Consider the following 26,683-nt stretch of genomic DNA (forward strand, 5'->3'; position numbering starts at 1 on the left):
CCAGTATCAATAGATTGCTTTCACAGATTGAAAAGGTCTTTGTCTGAAGGCCCATTTCTGCTTCTTTTGTCAGTGCCCCTCCGCTGCTACTCTCCTGTGCCTTGTTCTGCATCCCTGACCACCTGTATCTGGAAAAGTATTGTCCAGTCCTATTGTCAGCTCTTGTTGCTGATACACCTGAGAGCCTGTGAAAAGACTTCCAAGCTAAATTGTGCAGCATAAAAGGCTGGACAGGAACAACAGTTACCATTGTGTGAGCTCCTCTCTCTGTGTGTGTGTGCAAAGACGCTCCTCTCCACCTCCTATCGCTTTAGCAGCTTCTGTGGTGATTTGCCTGGTTGGGTTTTGTGAGGTGTTGACTAGAGCTGAACTTGACATACTCAGAAGCTGCAGGGGCTGGTTTGTTAGGGCAGATAGGGCACTGCCAACCAGTCCACGCCTGCCTGCCTGCTTACAACCAAACCGGGGGGGGGGGGTAGGGTGGCACCTCCTTGTCCCCCTAAATCCCTTGTGGAACTCAGCAAGAACGAGGATGGGGACAAAAGGTGAATTAGTTGGCTCTGCCTATCAGTGACTCTGGTTCCACCAACTGTTGGCCTTCCTGCCTTCTGCTCTTCCATACCCTATGGGCAACAGCCAGCGGGGGTTTTTTCTGGGGGTACTCAAGGGTATGCATTACCAGCACATTTTTTAAAAAGGCTAAAAGTGTGACAGGGATCCCCAAGGGACATCTAGTCCAACCCCCTGAAATGCAGTCATCACATCTGAATTCCTGGCAGATGGCCAGCCAACCTCTGTTTCAAAACCTCCAATAAATAAGAGCCCATCATTATCTGAGGTAGTCCATTCCACTGCCGAGCAGCTCTTACTGTCAGCCAGTTCTTCCTAATGTATAGTTAGAATTTCCTTTCTCATCATTTGAATCCATTGGTCTGAGCCGTACCCTCTGGAGCAAGAGAAAACAAGCCTACTCCATCTTCAGCATGACAGCCCTTTAGGTATTTGAAGATGACTATCATATCCCCTCTCAATCTCCTCTCCTCCAGGCTATACATACCCAACTCCTCAACCATTCTTCATAAGGCTTTGTTTCCTTCTGAGAAGAAAACTGTTGGCTTAACTTTTGTGGGTTTGGGCACCTGTGTCTGCAGGGGCTGATTTTTGGGAGGAAGCAAAGTGCTTTAAAAAGAGAAAGAAAAGAAAATGGGTGTTGTGCTCTAATTGGCGATGATAGTGGCAACAGTTCCTTTTTTCCTTATTCTTATTTTTGCCTTGCCTGTGGTGGTGGTGGAGCTTCTCAAGACTCCTGCCTACTCCTTCCAAATGTTTTGAACTGGTGCTGCACAGCAACCCTTTGGAAGAACAGCATTTGGAACAAACACATCATCATCACCACCACCAGCAGCAACACCTTATGTCCAAAGGAGTGGGCATCTTCCACCCTCCTCCTCCTAATGCTTTCATTGGTCAACTCTGCTTTTTTGTTTATTATACACAATAAACCCTTTCCCTCAATTTCTCATTTTTCCAATCTCAAGTTGAGCTATTTACATTTCTGCACCAGTTCTCAATTCTTTATATATGAAAAGTCCTCATGACATTTCATCAGCAACATAACGTGTACTGACCTGGACCCTGAACATTATCTAAAGCCCTTCTTCTTAATGCCTCCTCCACGAGAGGGTGACAACATGAGAACAAGCCTTTTCTGTGGTAGCTTCCCCTTTTGGAATGCTGTCCCTGGGGGGGGGGGGCTCACCTGGCATCTAAAGTTATGTAATATTCCACTTATCCCAGGCCTTTGGCTAATTAAATAATGTATGGCTTATAAAATGTTTTTTTTTGGGGGGGGGATTTTGTTTTGTTGCTGCTGCGGCGGTTGTTTTATATATTTTGTGTTTCTATACAGTGAACCGCCCTGTGATCTTTGGATAAAGGGTGGTGTATAAATTTAATTAATAAAAATCATGCACATTTCTCCTTGCATTCAAATTATAATGTGTATGCACACTTTCTAATAGCTAATACATTTTTTGCACACATTATTTAGTTAGGGAAGTGCATCACAAATTTAAGAGAAGAAAGAATTTCAAAGGATATATGTGTTTAAAATCATTTATCGTTTGAGGAAGAGAAAGTCAAGTAGTTTCAGCTTTAAAGAAACTGAATCAAAATTCTCCACAATCCTTACCTGCAACAAAATGCCTCCTAAATGCTGTGATGCTGTCCCTTTCCATCACAACATCAGTACCCTCACTCTCTTTAAATCAAGTTTCCTCAGGCTCAGTGAACACATGCAACCAAAGGCATACCTTGATTGCTCCGGTAGAGATCTGGATCTCATGAAGGCGCCTCATAGTTCCATCCCGGTCCAAGAAATAGGAGGAGGCGAGCTGGTGAAGGGACTCGACACTTTGAGATGCATTGCCCGACTTTCGATCGAGTCGGCTTTTATCCATGTACATGGTCAAAGCCTCCTCTCCTAGCAGGGAAAAGAAGAAAGCATGAATGCGAGGGAGAGGAGGGGGAGGAAGGAGGAGGAATAAGAAAGGAGGAGGAAGGAGAAAGAAGAGGTTGGTGAGAAGGAGAAGAATCACGGTGATGAGAAGGAGAAGGTGTAAAAGTGTTACCACATCACTGACACCCAAAGTATGAAAAAGAACCATAAGGAAAGCTTCACATCTCAGTGCAAGTCTGCCATTTTACATTCTCTTCATCGATGCTGTTTTAAACCATAAGCAACGAAAGCATCATTTCGGACACTAGGAAGAATCTAGGGTGATGTGGAAAGTGCATGGGATTTTGTGAAACCTGACAAAGGACACATGGAGGATCTCTGCTTCTCTTTAAAAAGTAAAGGCTTCTAGTATTTATATGTGCTTGACAACGTTGACACAGTGTCTGCAGAACAATAGCACAATTAGGGCTCGGAGTGTTGTCTTGGCAACACACACACAAACACACACACACAGATTTTTCCCAAACTTAAGTTATACATATACACGCCTATTTCCTCATATAGTTCTGATGCCAAGTGTACCCCAAACCATCCCAGGTCAGATCACGGCTGCTCTGAAGCACCAAATCAGGTCCTAAATCAAATGAGGGGAGGCAACATGCACAGAGCTACTATGGAGTAGCAGTCACTGGGATGAAAGAAGTGGTGTCACAATTGTGAGCATGCCCATTTTCACCTGCAAAAAGCATAATAATAACAATAATAATAATAATAATAATAATAATAATAATAATAATAATAATAATTTATTATTTATACCCCGCCCATCTGGCTGGGCCTCCCCAGCCACTCTGGGCGGCTTCCATAAAACCAAAGATACAGTAAAATCACACGTTAAAAGCTTCCCTGAAGAGGGCTGCCTTAAGATGTCTTCTGAATGTCAGGTAGTTGTTTATCGCTTTGACATCTGCTGGAAGGGCATTCCACAGGGCGGGTGCCACTACCGAGAAGGCCCTCTGCCTGGTTCCCTGTAGCTTTGCTTCTCGCAATGAGGGAACCGCCAGAAGGCCCTCGGCGCTGGACCTCAGCATCCGGGCAGAATGATGGGGGTGGAGACGCTCCTTCAGGTATACTGGACTGAGGCCGTTTAGGGCTTTAAAGGTCAGCACCAACACTTTGAATTGTGCTCGGAAACGTACTGGGTGGGTGGATGGGTGGATATGTTCGAGGAAGGGAGGAAAAGAGCAACACATCACCTCCCTGGAAAGAGCCAGCAACAGTAATCAAGAAGGGTTAATAGATTTTTTCTGCATTATTAAGTCCTAATTTCTCATTTATTAAGCAGACGCAGTGTTCAAAGTCATCTTCCCTTCAGGGCATTCCCTGAAAATTAGCTTTCAGCTCTGCCCACTCCATCCTCAAGCAGATGCATTCCAAGAAACTACCTAGCACATTCTCTCTTTACTTCTACTTCTTTTATAGAAACAAAAAGAGGACAGGGCCTTTTACTGGCACTGGGACAAAGGGGTTGGCACTGGGACAGATCAGAATTAGACTGGGAGGGCCAGACATGCTGCAGCAAATGAGACCTCCCTAATCTTGTTGCACACTTTCTGCTTCTGGGAAGCCTTTGTTGCTGCCAATAAAGAGGTTTCCTTGATATGCAAGTAGCAGCCTCAGAGAGGTGATATTTGCCATGACCATGGAACTTAAAGAACAATTCGAAGACTTCTGCAATTAAGAGCTAGTGTTTTAAGATGCTTCCAGGTGTCCTGTTTATTGAACTTTCATCCATTCAAGGAGATTAGATGGTGTTGGCGATTTAATTACTTTTCTTTCTTAACTGTATACAGGGAGGTTGGATGATGTTGCATCAAAGCAAGTGTTGTCCCACACTTCTCAGTGCATTTTCCAGCCGCTCTCCTTATCCCCAGAAGTCTAATCTTTTGGAAAAGTATGGTTGTTGCACAAGACCTCCCAATCACCTATAATTGTGCAACTTGGATTTGTGATTAAATCCCATTTTGTGATTAAATACCACTTGAAAATAGCAACAGGCTGGAAGAGACCTTAGTGTGGTTGTTTTTCCTTCTCCCTCCCAATCTCCCCTTCCTTTTCTGTCATGTCTTTTGGAGCATGAGCCTAAATGCTGCGACCATATTATTACTGATTCTTCTAAGCTACTAAGGGAGTCTTATTTTGGCTGAAAAATGACCCTCTACACACACACATCCATGGTCCCGTGGTTGCTCAGGCTTCCCTTCAGCCACTATCTGCACAAGGAAAGAAAAAAGCACATTAATTGCATCCACACAATTAACACAAGCTCTAATTTAGTCCATTGGTCTACATCAGGGACTGGACTCTGGGTGTTTCCAGAACTCAGGTGTGAAGCAGGTGGCAACAGAGGATAAGACCATGGCTGTGCACATTTCTACATTCCTTGATTTTCTGATTAGGTTTGAGCCCCACCAGAAGACCAGGAGAACCAGGCTTACCATCAAGTTATGACACGCATACACAAAGATGCTGTCGCAGATCGAACACTGGAGGGTTATCTCAGCTCATATCAGCCCAAACAGAAGATGTCCAGTGTTGGCACTCCATACATTCTCTTGAGAACTGACATCATCATCAGCATAAATATTATTATTATTTATTAAATTTCTATAAAGCCCTTCATCTGAAAATCACAGGGCAGTTTACAATACCCCCCCCCAAATACCATACCATAGTAACAAACAAGAACAATACACCCCCTCCTGCCTCTGCCCATAGTTTAAAGGTCCTAGATTATTTAGTTAGCCAAAGGTCTGGGGGAAGAAGAATATTACATAACTTTAGATGCCAGGTGAGGCTCCCTTGGGAGAACATTCCACAAACAGGAAACCACCACAGAAAAGGCCTGTTCTAATGTTGTGCTCTCCAGACCTTATGCAGAGAAAGCACACGAAGAAGGGCCTCTGATGATGACTGGAGGGCCCAGGTTGGGGAGAAGGAGAGTCCTTGAGGTATTGTGGTCCTGAGCTGTTTAAGGTTTTATAGGTCAAAACCAGCACTTTGAATTGGGCCTGGAACCTAATTAAGCAGACAGTGCTGTCAGGCCAGGATTGGATTTGTATGTTCTTTATTGTCCTGGTGAGCAACCAGGCTGCTGAATTCTGCACCATCTCTAGTTTCTGGACAGTCTTCAGAGCTGTTAGACTTGCATAGGCATCTGGTCTACTCATGTAACAGAATGAGGTGCTGGAGTCCTGATATGGAGAATGTGGACATATAAGACAGAGAAGGGGAAGAGGGAAAGCTGTGCTATTCTTTAACTACAACTCCTATCATCCTATTCTGCCTTAGTCAGACCACACCTGGAATACTGTGTTCAATTCTGGGCACCACAATTTAAGAAGGATGTTGACAAGTTGGAACATGTGCAGAGGAGGGCAACCAAGATGATCAAGGGTTTGTTAACTAAGCCTTATGAGAAGTGCTTGAAGGAGCTGGGTATGCTTAACCTGGAAAAGAGGAGACTGAGAGGAGATATGATAGCCACCTTCAACTATATTAAGGGCTGTCACATGGAGGAGGGAGCTTGTTTTATCCTGCTCTGGAGGGCAGGACTCAAACCAATGGCTTCAAGTGTCAAGAAATGGGATTCTGACTAAACATTCAGAAAAACTTTCTGAAAGTAAGAGCTGTTCAGCAGTGGCGCAGACTCCTATGAGAGATGGTGGATTCTCCTTCCTTGGAGGTTTTTAAACAGAGGATGGATGGCCATCTGCCATGGACTGAAATTCTTGCATTGCAGGGGGTTGAACTAGATGCCCCTTGGGGTCCCTTCCAACTCTAAGATTCTATGATCCCTGACCGTTGACCATGCTTCCTGTGGCTGCTTAGCGTTAGAGTCCAACAATATCTGAAGCATATTAGAATGGGCAAAAGTGCTCTTGAAAGTGTATCACTTTTGCATTCTGCCTTCCCACCCCAATTTTATCTGGTTATCAAGATAGACAGATGACTCCCTGCTTCAGAAACCAGTTTAGGGCAAGCTATTTCACTGATGAGTTTCAGAGAGATGAGATGTCAGTCATGGGTAATGGTGTGTTGATCTGCAGGTCCTCAGTGATCCTCAGTGTGATAAATTAGATCTGAGCTAAAACTCACCCCCAGGTTGAGCTCAGTGGTAGAGCCTCAGCATCTCTAGGAAGGGCTGTCCTGAAATCTTAGAGAGCCTCTGTCAGTCAGTGTAGACAATACCAAGCTAGAAGGACCAATGGTATGGCTCATAAGGCCACTTCTTATGTTCCTACATTTGTACTTTTGCAAATCTTGGTATTTCCACTAGTTGGAGGATACCACCCTCTTCCATCTGAATGTTACTGTTTTGGTCGCAACTGTGGACACCATTTTGATGCAAAGGCAGCAAAACATTGAGAGATTGCTCACTGTAGAGCTTAGAGACTTAGTTCTTATCTCTGAGGGGACTTCTTTTCGGTAGCACTTAAGAACACTAAAAGATCTCTGTTGGATCAGACCTAAGGTCTGTCTCAGGTGTGGTGACCGTTTCCAGCCCAAGGCCCACATTTCCTCCAGGGCAAGCTTCCTGACAATGGTGGGTGGGACCATAGACAAAAAGTAGGTGGAACAAATAATGCACCTACATTTGGCTAGTTCTCTCTCTCTCCTCCCCCCACCCCACCCTGACAAGCAAGAACACTTCCCAGGCAGGGGAAAATGTTCAAGAAGGCTACAAAGCAGGGTTGGCAGCCAGTGTGGCCTAGGAAAATGGTGTGTGGACTGGGGAAGACCCAAAGGACAGACAGAAAGGCTTAGAGGGCTGTATTTGGCTCCTGTTCCTCACCACATCTTATCTAGCCCAGCACTCTGTTCCCACAGTGGACAGCCAGATGCCTTTGGGAAGCCCCCCAAGCAGGACACAAGCACAATGATTGCCTCCCTCTTGTAATTCTCAGCAGCCAGTACTCAGAAACATGGAGACACTGTATAGTCATCATTGCTAGCAGCCACTGAATTTGTGAATTTGTTTAATCCCCTTTTAAAACTGTACTATGGGATTTGCTTTAAGGTGTGTGAAGAAGTACTTCCTTTTACCTGTCTTGTTCTCTTACTGTTCCACTTCATTGCATGACTTTGTTTCTAACATTATGTGAAAGGGAGAAAATTCTCTACGCCTATCCCCTTGCTCCACCCCATGCAAATTTTATACACTAGTTCCCCTCCCTTCATCTTTATACATGTCTCCCCACCTTAATCACCTTTCTTCTGAGCTAAAATGCCGCAAATGTCATAACATTTATTCATAAGAGAGTTTCTCCAATATATGTACTATTGTACTCCAATGGTGAACAAAAGTGTTTTCAGTTTTCCAAGTGTGGTTGCATCATACAACATGTGGTTGCATGCAGGTGAGGATTTCTATGATGCTATGCTCTTCCAAATCCACCCTACCCCACCCCTCCACACACACACAAAAAGAATCAACACAGAAAAGTTTCATGTTGGGTAAAAGTGTTCAAAGTCTGCACTTCTCTTTGACATGATGAACAGTAATAATATGTTGGACCTACATAGTGTTTACAAAAAATAATTACTCACTGAGTATATTCCAACATCCTAAACAACATCCCACACCCCCACCACCCAAAAAACCCACTCTGTACATAGAAAGCCAATAGGTCAGGGAACATGCTAGGTGTGAACCTTTATAATGGGCAAATGGTTTTCAATTTTCAATAGTTTCTTTATTCATCACATTATATCCAACCTTTCATCCAAGATGGCATACATGGCTCAACCCCCATTTTATCCTCAGAACGACCCGATGAAGTAGGTTAGGCTGAGTGGTTCAAGGTCAACCAGTGAGCTCCCCAGCCAAGGAGCGACTTGAACCTGGATCTTCCTGGACAGCACCAGCATAGCACAATGGTCCATATACCAATGAGGGCAATGAGACACAGAGGAGCACTCAACCACCCAACTCCCCATGTTACACCCTAACAAAGGATGGCACAAGACTTACGACTTGAGAAAGAAAGAATAATGTGCACACTTAGGGCTTCATTAGTACCCATCAGCACTAAGAAGCTGGCACTGAAATGCCTTCCAGTGTTGTGGTTTTCAAGCTCTTTGGGGGTAAGTACGTTGTCTGCATTATCCCAATGAGAAAGAGGAGCTATCAAATGTCAAGAGATGATAGGTTGTATGAATATTCTGGTTGAATCGGGGAAGAGTGTGTGTGCGCGCGCGCGTGAACCTGAAGTCTCCAAATAGGAAAATACTTCTGCTCATAAACAATGCATGCTCCCCAGAGGGTCCCTTTGCCTCATCCTCCTCTTTACTGCCATCAAGACGAATCTTTCATTCCTCTTGCGCCTTTCCCTGGCGGCTCTCCCTCCCCATGCACTCTGTGCTGGGGGCTGATGGAACGCTTAGCTCCGCTGTCCATCGCCAGCTCTCGTTACAAGCCTGTGCATATTTTAAAGTGTTGTGTCATAAAATCAGGAGCACGAACAAGCCAAGGTGAATAATTCACCATCGCGCCTGAACAAAATTAAAAATATATTTCACCGTCAAAAGGTCTGTGTTATTTGGAATTTCCAGGGAGATAAAAAGAAAGGGGGAAAAAAGGAAAAGGAAAGAAAATTGGCTGGTTGTAGGAGGTGAAATGAAGAAGCAAACCCTAGTCCCTCCCTCATGTAAATTCAAGGCACGCAGTCAGATCATCTGCTTGTTTGTTCAGAAAAGTGCCACTGTGTTCAGTGCAGTTTAATCTCAGGCAAGTGTGAACTGAATTGAAGCCTGAAGCAACAATCTAAACAATAGGGATAGGGAACCTCAGGCTTCTCTGTTTACCCCTCAGGACTCTCCAAAGGCCACACCTGCTTCCCACAGGCCACACCCTTGAGTGCTTTTGCATGGCTGGAATGTGCCCTTGTGCTGCAATAGTGCCTCTTGCTTGCATGAATGGAGGGGGGTGTTTCTATGTGTGAAGAAACCTCTGGGTTGTGCATGGCTGGAATATAACTTCATGTTCAAAGTTAAGAGTCAGATTCATTGTTCTGCTTGTTTTTGCATCTGGCCCTTGCCAACAGCAGCATGCGGGCTCCTCAAAAGGCTGCACGTGTGAATATGGCCCTCAGTCTAAGCAAGGTTCCCCAGCCTTGTTATACATGTTTACCTGGAAGTAAGTCCCATTGAACTCCACAGAGATTACTTCTGAGTAGATGTGCACAGGATGAGCTGGCTGGAGTGAGACAAACCACTTAAGAACATAAGAACAACCTGCTTGATAAGGTCACCTAGTGAAGCATATTGTTCCCACAATGACCACACAGATGCCTGTGGGAAGTCAATAAGCAAGACGTGATCACAAGGGCCCTTTCCTCTTCTGTGGTTTGCAGCAACTGGTATTCAGAAGTATCAATATCTCTCAGCAAAGCGGCACATCAATCAATAGCCTTCTCTTCAATGAATCCATCTAATCTCTTTTAAAGCCATTTGAGTTGGTGGCTACCACTATCTCCTGCAGGAGTGAGTTCCATAGTTTAACTATGCTCTGAGTGATGAAGTACTTTCTTTCTGCCTGTCCTGAATCTTCCAGAATCCAGTGTTATAAGAGAAGCAGAAAATCTTTTTTTCTGCCTACTTTCTCCATGCCATGCATAATTATAAAAAACTTCTAGCATGCCACTTCTAACCCACATTTTCTCTAAATGAAAAGCCTTGTAGGACGCTGCAGAATTCCCATGGTGCTGAGCAGTAGCCTCCTATAACTGCTTGCTGCAAATGGCCCTGGGAGTGGAAGAAGAAGCACACTGACGCCAACACCCACCTCCCTGAGATGCTCCAGAAGGATACTGTGGTCAACAACATCAAAAGCCATTGAGAAATTGAGAATGAGCAGGGTTATACTCTCACCTCTCTCTCTCTCTCAATAAATGTCACTAACAAGGGTGACAAAGACAGCTAACTGGGGATGCAATGGTGACAGAGAAGTAGGCTTGCTTTGCTGCCAACACTGCCACGTGGCAGACACGGTGAAGCAGCCTCACTCATGTTTGTCAGGTTTAGACAGGGTCCTATACCACCTGCGCTCTACTACCAACCCTCCTGCTTCATGGCATGCTGGTCACAGGAATATCAAGGAGACCTATGTGCTCCACAGCAATGATGAGTGCACTCAGGAGCAATTGTGTCAATGACTCCACACATTTCACCATTCCACAGTGAGACAAGAGACTCAACAAGAGTGTCAGCCATGTCAGCTGAAAAATCCCCCAGAGCATTCAGGATTCCACCAGTCTTCTAGGGCAGACCAACTCAGTGGGTCCCCCACCCTTGAATATGTGTTTTTTTAAAAAAACAAACAAACAACAGTATTCACATAAAAATTAATCATAAGTGCAGTTTTCCCTGCTTATGGACACATTTGTGTATAAAGTTTTGACTACTATATACATTTTTATTTTATTTTTTTGCTAGTAACATTCCTTTCTGTTTGCTATTTTCACTAATTATACACACTTTCCTTTAATAGACACATCATTTGCTTGGAAAACTGAGCTGCAAAGCCTGGAGCAGTGTGAATTTCATAGGATACCTGCGTTTTGTTTTGTGCATATGTTGAGGAAATGCAAAATCAGCTAAGTTCACTTTGGAATGAAAACACAACCAATATCCTCCCCCATCCTTACTCACCAACCTCCTACCCCAAACCCTTGTGGGAAAGGTACAAACCTCACTGCCACCTACCTCCCAAAGTAGCAGAGATGAGTATGTGTGTGCCGTACTTTTTGATGATGGTATCAATGAACTGCTGTGTCGTGGGCCTCCTGCCCAGCAGGCGGATGCTCCTCTGGAACTCAGGCATCAGGGGGACGGGATTGCGGAGCAGGTCTCTCCGCTCGATGGCTGTGTTCCTCACCTTCCAACGGGCAAATTCCCTAAGCGACAACACAGGAACACAACAAAGGTGAGGTTCCAAGTCCAGGCAGGAAAGGCAGACCACTGGGGAAATGGCTTGTGGAGGAACACAAAGGGGAAATATTGTGCAACTCCACCGCATCTTATGCCACTGGAGAGATACACAGGCACATTTCCAGGGCTAGAGCTAAAAGGTTTGAGGGCTGCAGAAAGGGGAGGCAAAAGAAGGAGAGGAGGAGAGGAGAAGGAAAGATATTATTTTGATATGTATTGATTCATCCCATAGTAAGAACCAGACATCCCCCAAATGTGGAGGAAACCATTCACTTGACAGAATGAAACTGAACATTGCGCAAGGGGTGAGAGGTTGAATCTAGGATTTTTCAACCAAGGAATGTGAGTTTTCTGAGCATTGCTCTGTGCCTGTATTTCAGGGACTACACTTGATCCAAGGAACCTGCAGTTCTCCAAATGTTGTTGGATTCCAACACCCATCAGCCACTAGCCAGCATAGCCAATGGTTATGGATGATGGGGGTTGGAGTCGAGACATACTGAAAATTATGGACATGATTAACTTAGGCCCTGTAGTTTCAATGGGTCTACTTGGAGTAGAATAAAGTTGGCTACAACCCGCTCCCACACAAAAAAAAATCTGGAGGACCACAGGTTCCCTATCCATGGACTATACCATTTCACAGTCTTTGAGAAACAGTTTTCAAGTTTGTTTGTACAGCTCTGTCTGAGTATTGATTAGTGTTCCATGGGTGAACTGACTGGTCACAGATGAACAAAATCTCATTCCAGACTATAGGTTGGATAAGAACTTTCCAAGGAAACAACATTAGATTTGTGATACCCCAAAACATTTTGTATCCTGAACCAGACCCATACGGATTTTGATAACTTAACCACTGGCAATAGGCAGGCGTCACAAGGGAATTCACATAAAGTCCATGATAGTGATATGAATCCCAGTGCCCTCATTTTGCAGCAGCGAATCCCAAGTTTTGCAAGAAGGTCACACCTTCCTGAGTGCTCTGAATGAAGACGGACAAGTGAACTAATCTATAAATGGTATCCCAAGGCACAGAGTGGGCAACATCACTTTTTCATTTGTCTTTCTCCTAATGACAACCCTGTCAAGCAGGTCTTAGTTATTCTCATTTTTAGAATGGCCACTTGCCCAAAGGCCTTCAGTGACACAATGGCTTGTTGCCCATCTAGACTGAGTTCCATATTCTATCCTCTCTGCCTATTATCTAAACTGGCAGATTTATTTTTAGAGAAGTTAAAATATTTGGGGAGATTAATGCTGAATCAACCATTACAAACTGTATATAAAAATAATCAGTGTCGCTTGAAATGCCTATTGAAATCACAGTTCACTGCCATCTCCCTGCTCCCAGTACTTCAGCTATGTGCTTTGGTGTCAATAATAATTCAAAAAGATACAAGGCTAGATTTTATATATGTGTGTGTTCTGCCCCTAACAAAGGAATAATAGCATCCATTCATACATGTGCTGCAGACAGGTGTGTTAAGTACTGTGGGTTGTATCTGTTAGTCCTACTGGGAAAACACCCTTTGAAATCAATATACATGATCAATTTACTTCTATTAATTTCATTGGGTCCACTTTCAGAAGCACTAACAATGAACACAAACTTATATATTTTCCTAAAAGGAAGTGAGCGAGCCCCTACCCAACACCCCAAAAGCCAGTTCAGTCCCTCTTTCCTCTGATTAGACCACTCCAGTGATGTAAAGTCAATTCCACATACAAATTTTAAACAAAACGAACACTGGAAATCTAAACAAGGCTGCACACTTCTGACTATGCATGCTAATTTGAATGATGATTCATGAAAGTCAATCTGTTTGACTTCACAGAAAATTGGAGGAGGGGGTGTTCCCTGCAAGAAAATATTTTAATTTTCTCTTTTAAAACTTCAACGTGTGAGATAAAGCTTTCCACTTCCCAAAAATGCACACTGGCCCTTCTCTGCCCTTCCCTAGTTGTTTTCATTTCCCAGTACCACTCCTCCTCCTCTGCTCCCCCTCCACTCCCTCAAAAAGGAAAAAAATAACCCACCTAAATTCATGTGGTTCTTCCTTTGGGTGCTGGGAAAAAAGTAGCCACTTTAATTCACCCTGGAGGCATAAAACAGCACACTTTTTCTTTCTGTTACATATAAATATAGGGAGAAACCTTTTACTGAGCCATACCTTCAGTTCATCTAGAGCAGAAGCTTTCAACCTTTTTGAGTCCACAGTTCCCTTGACCAACTACATTCTTTCTGCAGCTCCCCTGTGGGGCTCAGGAGCCCAGTTATGTCACCCCTTGCCTGCAGAGCTGGCAGCCCCACACCCTTTTTTGAACACCCACTCAGCCTCCTCTCCTTTGGGAGTCCTCCGGGTAGCTGCTGCTGCTACCCCTGGACTTCTCTGTCCATTCCCAGCAGCAAGGGCTGGGGGATTGGCAGGCTGGGCTCCCTTGCCTGCTTGCTTGCTTGCTTGCTTACTCCGAGGCTGCCTCAGCTCCTGGCAACCAGCACCCCCTGGCCAGCTGCAGAGGTACCATTTGCCTGTGGAGCTTGTAGCCAGGGCTGCTGCAACAAACAGCTGTATGAGCTTTTGGGAGGCAGAGACATGAGAGGGCATCAGAAGAAGGAGGGAAGGAAAGAGGGACAGGCCAGTGTTTCCCACAGCACCCATGACCATCTTTCAAGGTACCCCAAGGTGCCACGGCACACTGGTTGAATCCTGCTCTAAAGGATTGAACCTGGGACCTTCTGCATGGAAAACAGGTTGCCCAACACATGAGCTACAGCCCTTTCCCTAAGGTTGGGCATTTGCTGTGGGTGGCAAGGAAAATCCGACTACAAATAAAAAATATGCTGCCACAGCAAGTAAATGCAAATTGATTGTGACATGGCAAATATTTCACTGTTTTACTTTGTCAGCATGCCCAGAAATAAGTGCAACAATAAGAAAGCAGGAGTTTGGGGAAGCAATTAGGTTTCATGGGGAGTTTCCAGAAACTATCCCACCTTAGCATTGATTCATACTCCAGCAAGGTGGTCAAGAACACCTGGCCATTCTGAAGTCAATCAAAAAAGGAACTAAACAGCCACAAGGATCCAAGTTAAAACTGGATAGCTGCTGATTTCTTATATCATTACATGGGAGGTGGAAAAGGGTAATGAATGGAAGCAAAGCCTTATGAGGAATGGTTGAGGGAATTGGGTATATTTAACCTGGAAAAGAGGAGACTGAGAGGAGATATGATAGTCATCTTCAGATATCTTAAGGGCTGTCCCATGAAATATGGAGCAAGCTTGTTTTCTCTTGCTCTGGAGGGTGGGACTCAAACCAAAGGATTCAAGTTACAAGAAAGCAGATTCTAACTAAACTTCAGGAAGAACATTCTGATGGTAATAGCTCTTTGAAAGGGTAATGGGTCTCCCATGAGAGCTGATGGACTCTCCTTCTTTGGAGATTTTTAAGCAGAGGTTGGATGGCCATCTGTCGTGTATGATCTCCCCACTACGTCCTCCCCACTACAGCTCAGTTAGATGAGTAAGGTGCTGATAAAACCAAGGTCACAGGTTTGATCCCCATGTGGGACAGCTGCATATTGCCGCATTGCAGGGGGCTGAACTAGATGACCCTCTGGCGCCTTCCAACTCTACAGTGCTGCAGTTCTATGAATGTTTATAATGCATCATGGCTGGGTTGCCCATTTCCACTGATACTGGAACTGTGTGGCTTGGATTTAGTTCTAGGTTCAGGGTAGGGAAGATTTTCCAGCTCGAGGGCCACATTCCCTACTTGGCAAGCTTCCAGCAGAGACATGCCAGGGATGTGTGGGGGCAGAGGCAAAAAAATGAGAAGCCAAATAATGTAACTTTTACCTTTTTCACAGTAAGCTACCTTCTACACTCACACATCCCTATCTGTCCGTATGAAGCAGGGTTGGTGAGGCGTGTCACATGGAGGAAGCCCCAGGGGCCAGACAGTGAATCCCAGAGGGTGGATCTGCTCCACTCCATCAGGTATGAGATTTCCCTTCCTTGCTCTAGGGAAAGGTTGCTGAGTCAAGAAAATGGTAATCCAGCCAGGTTACAAAACATAGACAAGGGGTGGTCCAAGAAGGGGTTTCCCCAGCAACATCCAGAAAAGCTAAGAATTTGATAATTGCCATGCTGCTCAGGCCCACCCTGGTGCACTCACAAGGTACATCCTGGTCACCCTTAAGTGAGAGGACTTTCTCAGACAGCAGTGCTAGCAACAGGCTTAGTTAGGCATGTTTCTACCCAGTCAGGCTCAAGGTTCAAAAATAGGGCATTCCTTTAGGCTGCTAAGTAGCGGCTCCACAAAAGCATCTCCCCCTATGCAAGGGCCAAGGGTGCACTGGGATCCATACCAAGGTGCAAGGAATCTGGTAACTCAGTCACATCCTCTGAGAACTTCACTCTTGGGAATTGATGGTGTGTCACAATTAGGTGGGGGAGAGGAATGGATGCTTCCTCTGCTTCCGCTACCTCACTTGGCAGGACCTGAGTGTACAACACTCTGTCCCACTTGTGATTCCCAGCAACTGGTATTCAGAGGGGTGCTGCCTCCAATAGTGGAGATAGAACATCGGTATCATGGCTAGTAGCACCCTATAGCCTTATCTTCATGACTTTGTCCACTCCTCCTTTTAAGCTATCCAGGATGACAGCCATCACAACACCTGGAGCCAGGTTTAGTCCTGCCACCGTAAGGTCTACTGGCACTGGAATAGATAAGAGTAGATGGAAACTCAAGAACTGCCTTTGCATTCCTCTTCCCATGCTCAGTATATCCTACAATCACACTGTGTGCACGGACTCAGCAGACTCTGCAGTTCAAAGAATACAACAGCAGGTTATGTGGGATGATCTCTTTCTGCTTTCGACTGCACAGAGCTATTGCCAGAGTGGAGGAAGAAGACAGGTACCCCTGACCTCTAGACATTGTTGGACTCCAATTCCCATTAGGCCCAGTCAGCAGGCTCAACACTCAGAGACAATGGGAGTTGGAGTTGAGCAACTCCTGGGAGGCTACAGGTTCTGTACCCCGATTCAATTTACCATATTTTTCCATCTATAAGATGCCCCCTATTTTGGGGGACTCAGATTTAAGAAAATGGGGGGAGATGGCCCAGAGTATAAGACACCCCCTAATTTTTGACATTATTTTTTTTAGGGGGGAAACCTAGTCTTATACACAGAAAAATACAGGGTCCAGGAAGATGGTTCTGGGAGTGGAGGGTTAAATTGCCATTGGTACCAACCATTCTGATGGACAGGTCCTTGTTGTTCATCCTCACCCTTTGAATCAGAGGTGTGAAACCTGCGACCTTCCAAACATTGCTCAACTCCAATTCCCATCAGCCCCAAATGTGCATGGATGATGGGAGTTGGAGCTGAATAATTTCTGGTGGGCCACAGGCTCCCCATTACTGGAGTACTGGGCAATATGAATAACCAGGGTAATACTGCTGCTCTGTTAAGTAATACTGCCACTCTATTCTGCCTTAGTCAAACCCCACCAGGAATACTGAGTTCAGTTATGGGCACCATGGTTTAAGAAGGGTATTGACAAATGAACATGTGCAGGGGAGGGCGACCAAAATGATTAAGAGTCTGGCAACCAAGCCTTATGAGGAAAGGGAGTTCGGTGTGTTTAGCCTGGAGACTGAGAGGGGTTTGGCTAGATGACTCTTGGGGTTCCTTTCAACTCAACAATTCTATGGCAGCCCTAGCTAGAAATGCCAGGAATTTAACTGGGGTCTTCTTCATGCAAAACATATGCTCTAAAGCACTAAGCTATGGCTCCTCAGCACTGACACTCCTTCAGTGCTAAATTGGAGGAAGTAGAGTTATGGGGTCTCTCAGCTTTAATATCTGGGGTGGGGGAAGCATCTACACATTGGTTTCTGGAGCCACCTGGGACTGCTTGCCTGCCTGAGGAGAAGAGAAGTTGCAAGAATTTGACCTTGTTTCTTGTCACAGCAAAAGGCAATGTATACTTTGCCCCAAGGCACTGCCACACTAATGAGCACACAATAAAGCCTGCACAGGTTTTTAAGAAGAACAGGGGGGAATGGTGGGTGCCACCAGGGACTGTTGGGATGCTCATTAGCAATATGCTCCCTCAAGGGGACAGAGAACTGGAGGGAAATGCTGCAGAGGAAGGATAAAGTTCAAAGCCTGGGGGGCATGGAGTTTGCCCTCTGGGGAACAGGAGACTCCAAGGGCACGGGAGCATCTAACATAAGTGACAAGTCCACGAAGGAGAGGCCGTCAGAGAAAATTAAATACTCCATCTTCCAACCACCGCACAGGCCAGAGGGCATGAAGGGGGAAAGAAATTAGATCAGCGTGAAACCTTGGGGGTTGTTGCTTGATACCATGAAAAATAAAGGAATTAAACACAACAATTGAAGAAAAATCTGAAATGTGTTGAAAGAAAAATTCAGAACTGGAGTATGCAAACCCCAGGAAAACTAGGCAGGAGCCAGATCTTTGACTACAAGCTCTTCTGGGGGGGCCTGGGCTCTCTTTTGCTACTGAGTTGAGTTAGGTGGGTTAAGAAGAATGGCATCGTGGCCCCCATTGCTACCCCTCCCTGCTTATTATTCAGCTTCCCCAGCATCACCCAAGAGGTACCATCTGCTCTGTGCCACCCACAGCCTGATCTGTCAGCCGGTGGCTTTTTCGACACATGCTCACGTCAATGTTTTTCTATTCCTAGCATTGCCTCCTTTGCTGCTGGGTCAGCCTCCTACTTGCGTGATTTACTGCATTTAACACTGCAGTGGCTGGATTTCTTTCTTTCAGCTTCCGAAGCAACCAGGGGAAGTCAGGCTGACAATGAGGAAGCCTGAAGGGTTTCAGGGAGCCCTTTGCACAGGACAAAATGCCCTACCTGAAAAGCCACTTCCGTGTAGAACAACATTGTGAAAATTGGGCATGTAGCCCATACAAAGGAATGCCAGTGTGGTGCCTGTGGAAAGAACGGTGTCCTTGAGAACTTCTCCAAGCATATATGAAGCCTCTGAGCCTGCCTACGAACACAACACACTCAACTCACTCACTGCCCCACTTGTCATTGTTTCTTTTTTTCTCCCTTAAGAAGTACATAGAGCTGGAGGAGGAAGATGGAAGAGCAGCACCCTTCCCTACTTCCTCTTTCAGCTTTATGTGCTTTTCAAGGCTCAGATTAATTTGGCTGGATCCAACTTTTACCCAGATCCCATGGGAAAATAAGGTGAAGGGTGGTGTGTGTGTGTGTGTGTGTGTGTGTGTGTGTGTGTGTGTGTGCTTTCTCTCTTTCTGTCTGTGCTACTGATCTGGAGTAGAGAATGGGGACTCAAATGGAGAAGTGACCCAAGAGACTTATTCAAAAATCTAAATGGGACCAAGGACTTAGAAAGGGCAGGGATTTGCTGACCACGTTTCCTGGATGAGTGTCTGTTAGGCATGAAGTGTGGCTTGAATTTAAACAATTTAGCTATCAGTAGACTCACCAAGTTGGAAATTAACTCAAAGGCCATCTAGCCCAACCTCCTGCTTATGCAGGAAATCCTGTAGGAAATTTGCTACACGGCATCCCATTCTAGGCAGGCTTATCACTCAGGGACATAAGAAGACCTCTCCTGAATAAGACCCAAATGTTAATCTAGCCCAGCACTCTGCCTCCCACATTGCCAGTCCAGTTGCTTCTGCCATGCCTATGAACATCAAGGGGACAGTCCTGCCCTGCAAAATGTAGCAAGCCAGCCCTTCTCTGTTTGGGGCATCTTCTGCTCATGCTGCTGAATAGGGCCCTGGTCTTCTGCCACAGACTCCTGCCCTAACAGCATCACTGAGCAGCAGCTGGAGCAGGGAAGAAGATGGAGTAGCTCCTAACTTCTAGTGGTCTGATCCCATTCTGGCTCTGGGCCATCTTCCTGACAGGTGATTTCTCTTGCCTTACTTTACTTGCACAATAAAATCATCTCAGCAGCAAATAATTAGGTCTGACTCATAAAAGGAGGCCAGGCTGTCTGAGCAGACAACACTAGAGTCAATGTCACGCTTGTTTGGTTGTTTTTTCGTCTTCCTCCGCTCTCCCCCCCCCCCATTTCTTTCTTTCTTTCTTTTTTAATACAGAGCTGGAATAATCCACTTACTAAGAGCTGGCTGAAGGTCACACCAAACCCATCTCCTCTTAGAAGCAATTTACTACCTGATCAGCATTTCCAAAACTTTCATCTCATCCCCTTGTTCTCTCCTCCTTCTCTCCAGAAAAAAACAACCATCACCACCACCACCTCCTGCTGCATTTTTGGCATCCGATGTAAAATTGTTCCACAACATTCTTAAGTGAATCAGAGATAGGTGTGGCGAAGTGAGTCCTTTCAGGAGTACCATAGCAGGTACTAGTGGGTGCACTGGTCCTTGTGGGAACCATGTTGGTGATCCCTAATACGCCAGATACATTCTGACACTGCACTTGGTGTTGTGCCTTAAAGCAAAGCTTGTGTGTGGTCTCTGCATTCAACTTACTTATTCTTTTAAATCATTTATATCCCCCCCCCCGCGCCAGTACCCACAAGGGGTCTACAAGGTGGCTATCATTGATATAAAACAATTTTAAAGCACAATCAATTGGCAATACGACAACTCGTATAAAAAATAAATAAACAGAAACCAATAAGGCCACAAATAATGAGAAAACTGCCGCAGTGGCAGCAACAGAAACAGCAGCAGAGACCTCTAAAACAGAAATAAATCACTAAGGCTGCAAGCCTAGGCACATTTACTGGGGAGTAAGTCTCACTGAACTCAGTGGGGCTTAATTCCATGGTAATCAGAAGGTGCTTTTACATAGCAGCATATTTACCCTAATTAAAAGGGAGCAGAGCAATACTGGCCGCATTTAGCTACAGTTTTCATTTATTATTATTTTACCATTTTTACACCCCTCTCTTTAGTAAAAAGGGTCTCAATGTAGTTTACAAAATCTAGTGCTGGAGATGATCTCTGCCTTCAGGCTCACAATCAAAAAAGACATGACACACAAGGAAGAAAGAGGAGGACAGAAGAGGGAAGAGCAAGCTCAGCACAAGTTCTTAAAGTTACGATTTCTAACACTGCAGCTGATGTCAGCAGTTGCTCTAGCTGCCTTGTATTTGATAAAGAACAACCCTTGTTCACTCAGATCAAAGCTGGCGACAATGTCCAAGTCAGAATTACATTCTTACCACACATTCTCCCCCGCAGACTATGAAGATCACGATTTGGCTAAAATAGGGGTCAATGGGTAGATTTTGTGGGTCCTTTCCCTTTATGATTTGTGTATTGGTATTTACTTCCTCAAGGGACGTGGGTGGCACTGTGGTCTAAACCACAGAGCCTAGGACTTGCCAATCAGAAGGTTGGTGGTTCAAATGCCTGTGACGGGGTGAGCTCCCATTGTTCGGTCCCTGTTCCTGACGTTCAAAAGCATGTCAAAGTAGATAAATAGGTAGCACTCCGGCGGGAAGGTAAACGGTGTTTCCATGTGCTGCTCTGGTTTCGCCAGGAGCAGCTTAGTCATGCTGGCCACATGACCCAGAAAAAACTGTCTGAGGACAAACGTCGGCTCCCTCGGCCAGTAAAGCGAGATAAGTGCCGCAACCCCAGAGTCATCCACGACTGGACCTAACAGTCAGGGGTACATTTACCTTTTTATTTACTTCCTCACCCAAATTCTAATTATGTGGGAGTCTAGGAAACAGCTCAATAGGAGTGAGTTTCACAATCTCATGGCTGTTATGAAGGATTGTGCTATGTCAAGTGACCTACCTCACCTGACTATTTCAGAATGTAGGATTTGTTCCTTGCAAGGGAGGTGGTGGAAATGCTTCAATGCTCTCCGGCTCCCACTTGCCTCATTTGCATGCAACACTAAGCCAAGCCCAGGAATATCTTCGTTCCCCTGGTTATTAGTTTTACTAATAAAGCTAGCACTTCTGCCCCAGTTTCTAATGTTGTGTTTTTAATGCTGCAGTTCCTGTTGCATTATGAAACTGGCTTTTTAAATCAATATACTACCATGTCACACTAAATTTTGAATGGCGGGAAAGAACTGTATGCCAGGATACCAGTCCATATTTCATCACATGAAGTTACAATACAAAACTCCTTTTATTTTCTGGGTTGCAAATGCATATTTCCCCCTCTGGAAACAACATGGAAATGAGCACTTCCACTAGGCAGTGGCTTTTACGTTGTGTGAAAGATCACATAAAACGTGGAAATGTCAGGAAAACAGAATAATGCAATCTTGGAATGCAGCCTTAAGTCGGGATCCAGTCCTTGATACTTTAGTAGGGACATCTGATTTTGAACAAAGAAGTATGACAGGGTAAATAAGAATTTTAATCCTCATCATCCAGAGTTGTCAACGACCTCCAGGGTGGCCAACTGAGAGTTCTGAATTGACATAATCTGTTTTGCTTTGCTTATTTGCTTGTGCATATTTCCCTTTGGAGGAAGACAGGGAGAAGCCACAGCACAGAATTAAAACATAAAATAAAAATAAAATACAGGAAATCTAAATAAGGTCCCCTTGTTAGCCTAACCCTGCAAAGCTATAACGAGGAACCCAGTTTATTATAAACAAAAGACTTTCAATCAGCTATATATTTTAACTGACTGTACTGGCAACCACCGTTTTTATAATCTACTACCCTCCATAGCTGGTACTTTAACACAGTAATTTAGAACATAAAGCCTTGCCCTTGAAGAGCCTAAGGATCCTCTTACTTCATTGCTCAGTGCCCAATCACACATCCTCCCCAACTCTATCTGTGGCTGCCTGCCCCTCCAGCTCATTGATTATATGAAGAACGATGCACTGAACAACATGCTCCTTCACAAAACCACAGACACGCATACTTGGTCACATGGAAAGCTAACACCCTCCTCCCCAATATGCTAGGTTTCTGTGTGCAAAGCTGTGTGCATGTTAAGGAACGTCAATCACGTGGACTTGTTCTTCAAGAGTGGATCCTTGTTAAACTTGCTGATACCACCACCACTGTCATGGGTGGTGCCATTTTGGTTACATAAATAACATCACTCACAGCCTGAAGAGTGGAAAATAGAATGATTCCTCCTGTGGGTTTCGCATGACCCTCCTTGAAGTGGTGATACTGCAGTGGTGCCATAATGCTTTCACCAGATCCAAGGCCTCATAAACCCACACAGCAGATCACAGGATTCTGCTATTTTGTTCTACACTGGTTTCATGTCTCAGTGCCATCATTCTCCTCCCACCATGGAAGGGCAGCTGCTTCCTGTATTTAAAGCCTACGGGTTTGCCGAACAACGAGACATGTGCAGTTGCTCGCTCATCTACTATGCCAAAGCCCTCTGACTAACTTATCTTCTTATGCCGTTTAGTGTTTCATCCCCACCTGCACCTTGAACTTATTAGAACCCCTCTTTTCACTTTCTACCATAAGATTAAAAGAAGCAGCACCAAGTATCCCCTGGATCAGGGTTGCAAACATTTTGGGGGTCGTTGGCACATTTGTACTGGACAAGAGCCAATAACTGCAGCTTGATCCAGACAAGGCTGAGGCCAGATGGATGGGGTGTGGTCTACTCTGAATGGGGTTTCATCCAAGGGTTCTAAAGGAGCTTACGGATGTAATCTCAGAGCCTTCAACTGGTTACCCATATGCCATCAGCCAGGCTCAGGGTTTTTGTGTTGAGAAACAAAGCCCTGAACAACTTGGGTCCAGGTACATTAAAGAGCACCAGCACAATGTCAGAAATCATCCAGAAGAGTGCTGTTAGTTGTCTCCCATGTTACAGAAGCCTGGCTGGTCTCAGCTAGTAGTTGAGCATTTTGAGTCACCAGTTACATGCTTTGGGACAACTCTCACAGCAGAGAGATTCAGCAGACACCTTTGCTTTTGCATTCCAGAGTCTCTTGAAGGCTTTTTTTATGCTGACAAGCCTTTGTTTAACTTTAACTTTTAAAATTAATCAGTCACAATTATGATTACCTGCATGTTATTTTAATGATTTCTTATGTTTTAACATTGTATACCACCCTGATTTTTTAATGATATGGCCATATAGAAATACTTTTATAAATAAATAAAGTCGGGGGCACAAACTCAGAAATCCCTGCTACTTGGAGTTACCTGCACCCCTTTCTCTCACTTAAACCTCCAGAATAAAACTCAGAGTGATAGCTGTAGATTGTCCATACACACACTATTGGCACGGCACAATGACACTGCAGAGGCAGCATGGCTCTGAATAGCAGTTGCTGGAAATTGCAGAAGTGCTTTCGTGCTCAGCTTCTGCTTGCAGGCTTCTCATTTGGGCATCTGGTTGGCCACTGTGAGGACAGCATGCTGGACTAGAAGGGTCTATGGCCTGAACTTTGTTGTTGTTGTTTAGTCGTTTAGTCGTGTCCGACTCTTCATGACCCCAGGGACCAGAGCACTCCAGGCACTCCTGTCTTCCACCGCCTCCCACAGTTTGGTCAAACTCATGTTTGTAGCTTCGAGAACACTGTCCAACCATCTCATCCTCTGTCGTCCCCTTCTCCTTGTGCCCTCCATCTTCCCCAACATCAGGGTCTTTTCCAGGGAGTCTTCTCTTCTCATCAGGTGGCCAAAGTATTGGAGCCTCAGTAGCAGGGCTCTATTACAGTGGAACCTCTACTCATGACCACAATCCGTTCCGGAGGCCCATCCTTATGGCAAAACGGGTCAATGGGAGAGGCGCCATTGTGACCAGGTGTGGGTGGCAATTGCCCACTTCTGCGCATGCGCGAACGGCAATCGCTGTTTCTGCGCAGGCGCGAACAGCAATTGCTGCTCCTGCGCATGCGTTAACGGTGGCAAACCCACTGGTTACTTCTAGGTTTGCCATGGTCGCAACTTGGAACGTCCACGAGTGGAGGCGGTTGTAAATAGATGTTCTACTGTGTATATCACCCATGGGACACACCTCTTTTTCTGTGCTCGCTTCATCTCCAGTCATCTATATTAAATATTTATCTGATGAAACAAACTCAGTATTGCTGGCACATTTTCCCATTACGAGCCTTTATCAAGATACTTCCAAAAGATATCCCCCCTTGAGCCAACTTGACCTGTAAGTATCAGAGCCAGAAACTTCCAACAGAATTACACCTCCTCCCTCCCTCCCCTTTGCCGCTCCCCCCCCCATGACCTTTTCCTCTCTACATAATAAGCTTCTGATATGCTGGAATTTACAGGGTCATAAACATATTTTATTGAGTGCAGAAGAAGCCGAGTAATTTGGCAGTGCTTTTTCTAATAATAATAAAAAACTTTGGGGTGGGGGATGAGATGATGTTTGACACCAATAAAGAACTAGAAGAAGCCAACATGTTCATAAGCAGATGATGGTTTCAGATTATAGTGGACGGCTGATGCTGGTGAGAAATGGAGGCTGGTCCAGTAGAGACAACAGGGAACTGCCCACTGACTGCAGCTGCCCTCACTTGCCTGCCTTCTTAACTTACAACCTGGCTTTGGCCTACAATGCCTGCATACTTAGCACAACCAGTTCAGGAGCTGTTCCTGGTGGCCAGTTTCCTTGTCCTTAGCCTCAGTGTTCCCTTTGTAGAACTCAGCAGGGAGGTAAAGGTAAAGGGACCCCTGACCATTAGGTCCAGTCGTGTCCGACTCTGGGGTTGCGGTGCTCATCTCGCTTTATTGGCCGAGGGAGCCAGCGTACAGCTTCCGGGTCATGTGGCCAGCATGACTAAGCCGCTTTTGGCGAACCAGAGCAGCGCACGGAAACGCCGTTTACCTTCCCACCGGAGCGGTAACTATTTATCTACTTGCACTTTGACGTGCTTTCGAACTGCTAGGTTGGCAGGAGCAGGGACCGAGCAACGGGAGCTCTCCCCGTCGCGGGGATTCTAACTGCCGACCTTCTGATTGGCAAGTCCTAGGCTCTGTGGTTTAACCCACAGCGCCACCTGCGAGGATAGGGCAAAACTGGAATGAGTTGGTGCTGCCTTTGTCTCTGGTTCTGCCCATCCATGGCCTCCCTGCTTTCTGTCCTACAAGTCCCAATGGGCCCCAACTATCTGGTAGGTAGGTAGGTAGGTAGGTAGATATTGCTGTGTTCAGATGAATAGCATAATGTTCACATCACAGATAACGGGGTTGTATTCAACCAAGTTTTACTGAGAGTAGATCCAATAGGATTAATAATGCTGTTTTAGGCATGTTCATTAATTTCACTGGGCCTCAGTAGGCCTAGCATTAGATATAACTTGATGCAGGCCTACTATTATGCTTTAAATATATCTCTGTCCCATTCATAAATGAACCTGCATCTGCAAATCTTTGAAGAAGAAAACAGTTCATGAAAGCCAGAGATATTCTCTCTCTCTCTCTCCCTCCCTCTCCCTCTGTGTGTGTGTGTGTCTGTGCGCGCACGCATTTAAAAAATAAATCACCCTTTTCTTTCTTTCCTTTTTTAAAATGGCAAATGCAGACTGACGGATTGCAGCTCAGAAGTGGCTCCAACATTCCTTCCTAGCTGAAAAATGTAGAGCTCTTTTAAAATCAAATAAAAGATGTCATGCACAGAGAAGAATATCCACGTGGGCACCTGGGGGGCCAGCAGTAGTGGAATGACAGACGTGCTGTGTAATCCTTTATCCCTCCATACTTCTCTGTCTCTTGAGAAACATCGAAGGCATATGAAGTCCTAAAGCCAAAGGAAAAGGAGGAGCTGGTAGATGTAGAAACAAATATTGTTTACTCCTATTGTTTAATGTGTGGTCAGTTTGGTGCTCTTCAGTCAATTACCTGTCCTGTGACACTTCCTTCATCCACCCTGTCCCTTAGCCAGTTTCTCAGACATATGTCTCCACTCTCATCCACAGTATATACACCCTCTTTGCACACTTCTATGTTTAGTGCATGTTTTCAGTTGTAAACTGCCTTCTCTCTCATCACTGAAGTTAGCTTTTTTGGGAGCATTGTCTTCACCTTCACTTGCCTTCTCTCTTTCCAATGTTTTTAGTTTCCCTTCTCTCCCTGGTCTTCTCAGTCTGCCCCACAAAGTCACCCCTGCCCTTACTCTCTGCATGAAAGAGGTTTTAATCCCTGACAACTGACAAGGTTCCCTTCCCTCACATACTTAGAACTCCAAGCATCTCATCTGCTTCTTTCCCCGAGCAGCTGAAATGTTTGTGGACATACCATGCCTTCACACCA

At 45.2% G+C, this 26,683-nt stretch overlaps 1 protein-coding gene across 2 annotated transcripts in view; it reads right to left on the reverse strand.

The window, feature by feature from the left end:
- Positions 1 to 26,683, reverse strand: part of BRINP1 (BMP/retinoic acid inducible neural specific 1) — a 119,580-nt gene that overhangs the window by 36,686 nt on the left and 56,211 nt on the right. For both annotated transcript variants that reach the window (XM_083485829.1, XM_083485830.1), the window contains exons 3-4: positions 11,225 to 11,415; positions 2,313 to 2,482 (exon numbers count right to left, since the gene is read on the reverse strand). In XM_083485829.1, coding sequence (XP_083341955.1) covers positions 2,313 to 2,482; positions 11,225 to 11,415 — 361 coding nt within the window. The remainder of the gene's footprint in view (positions 1 to 2,312; positions 2,483 to 11,224; positions 11,416 to 26,683) is intronic.

The sequence above is a fragment of the Podarcis liolepis genome (genome assembly GCF_965112155.1).
Source record: "Podarcis liolepis genome assembly, chromosome: Z".
Classification (NCBI taxonomy): Eukaryota; Metazoa; Chordata; class Lepidosauria; order Squamata; family Lacertidae; genus Podarcis; species Podarcis liolepis.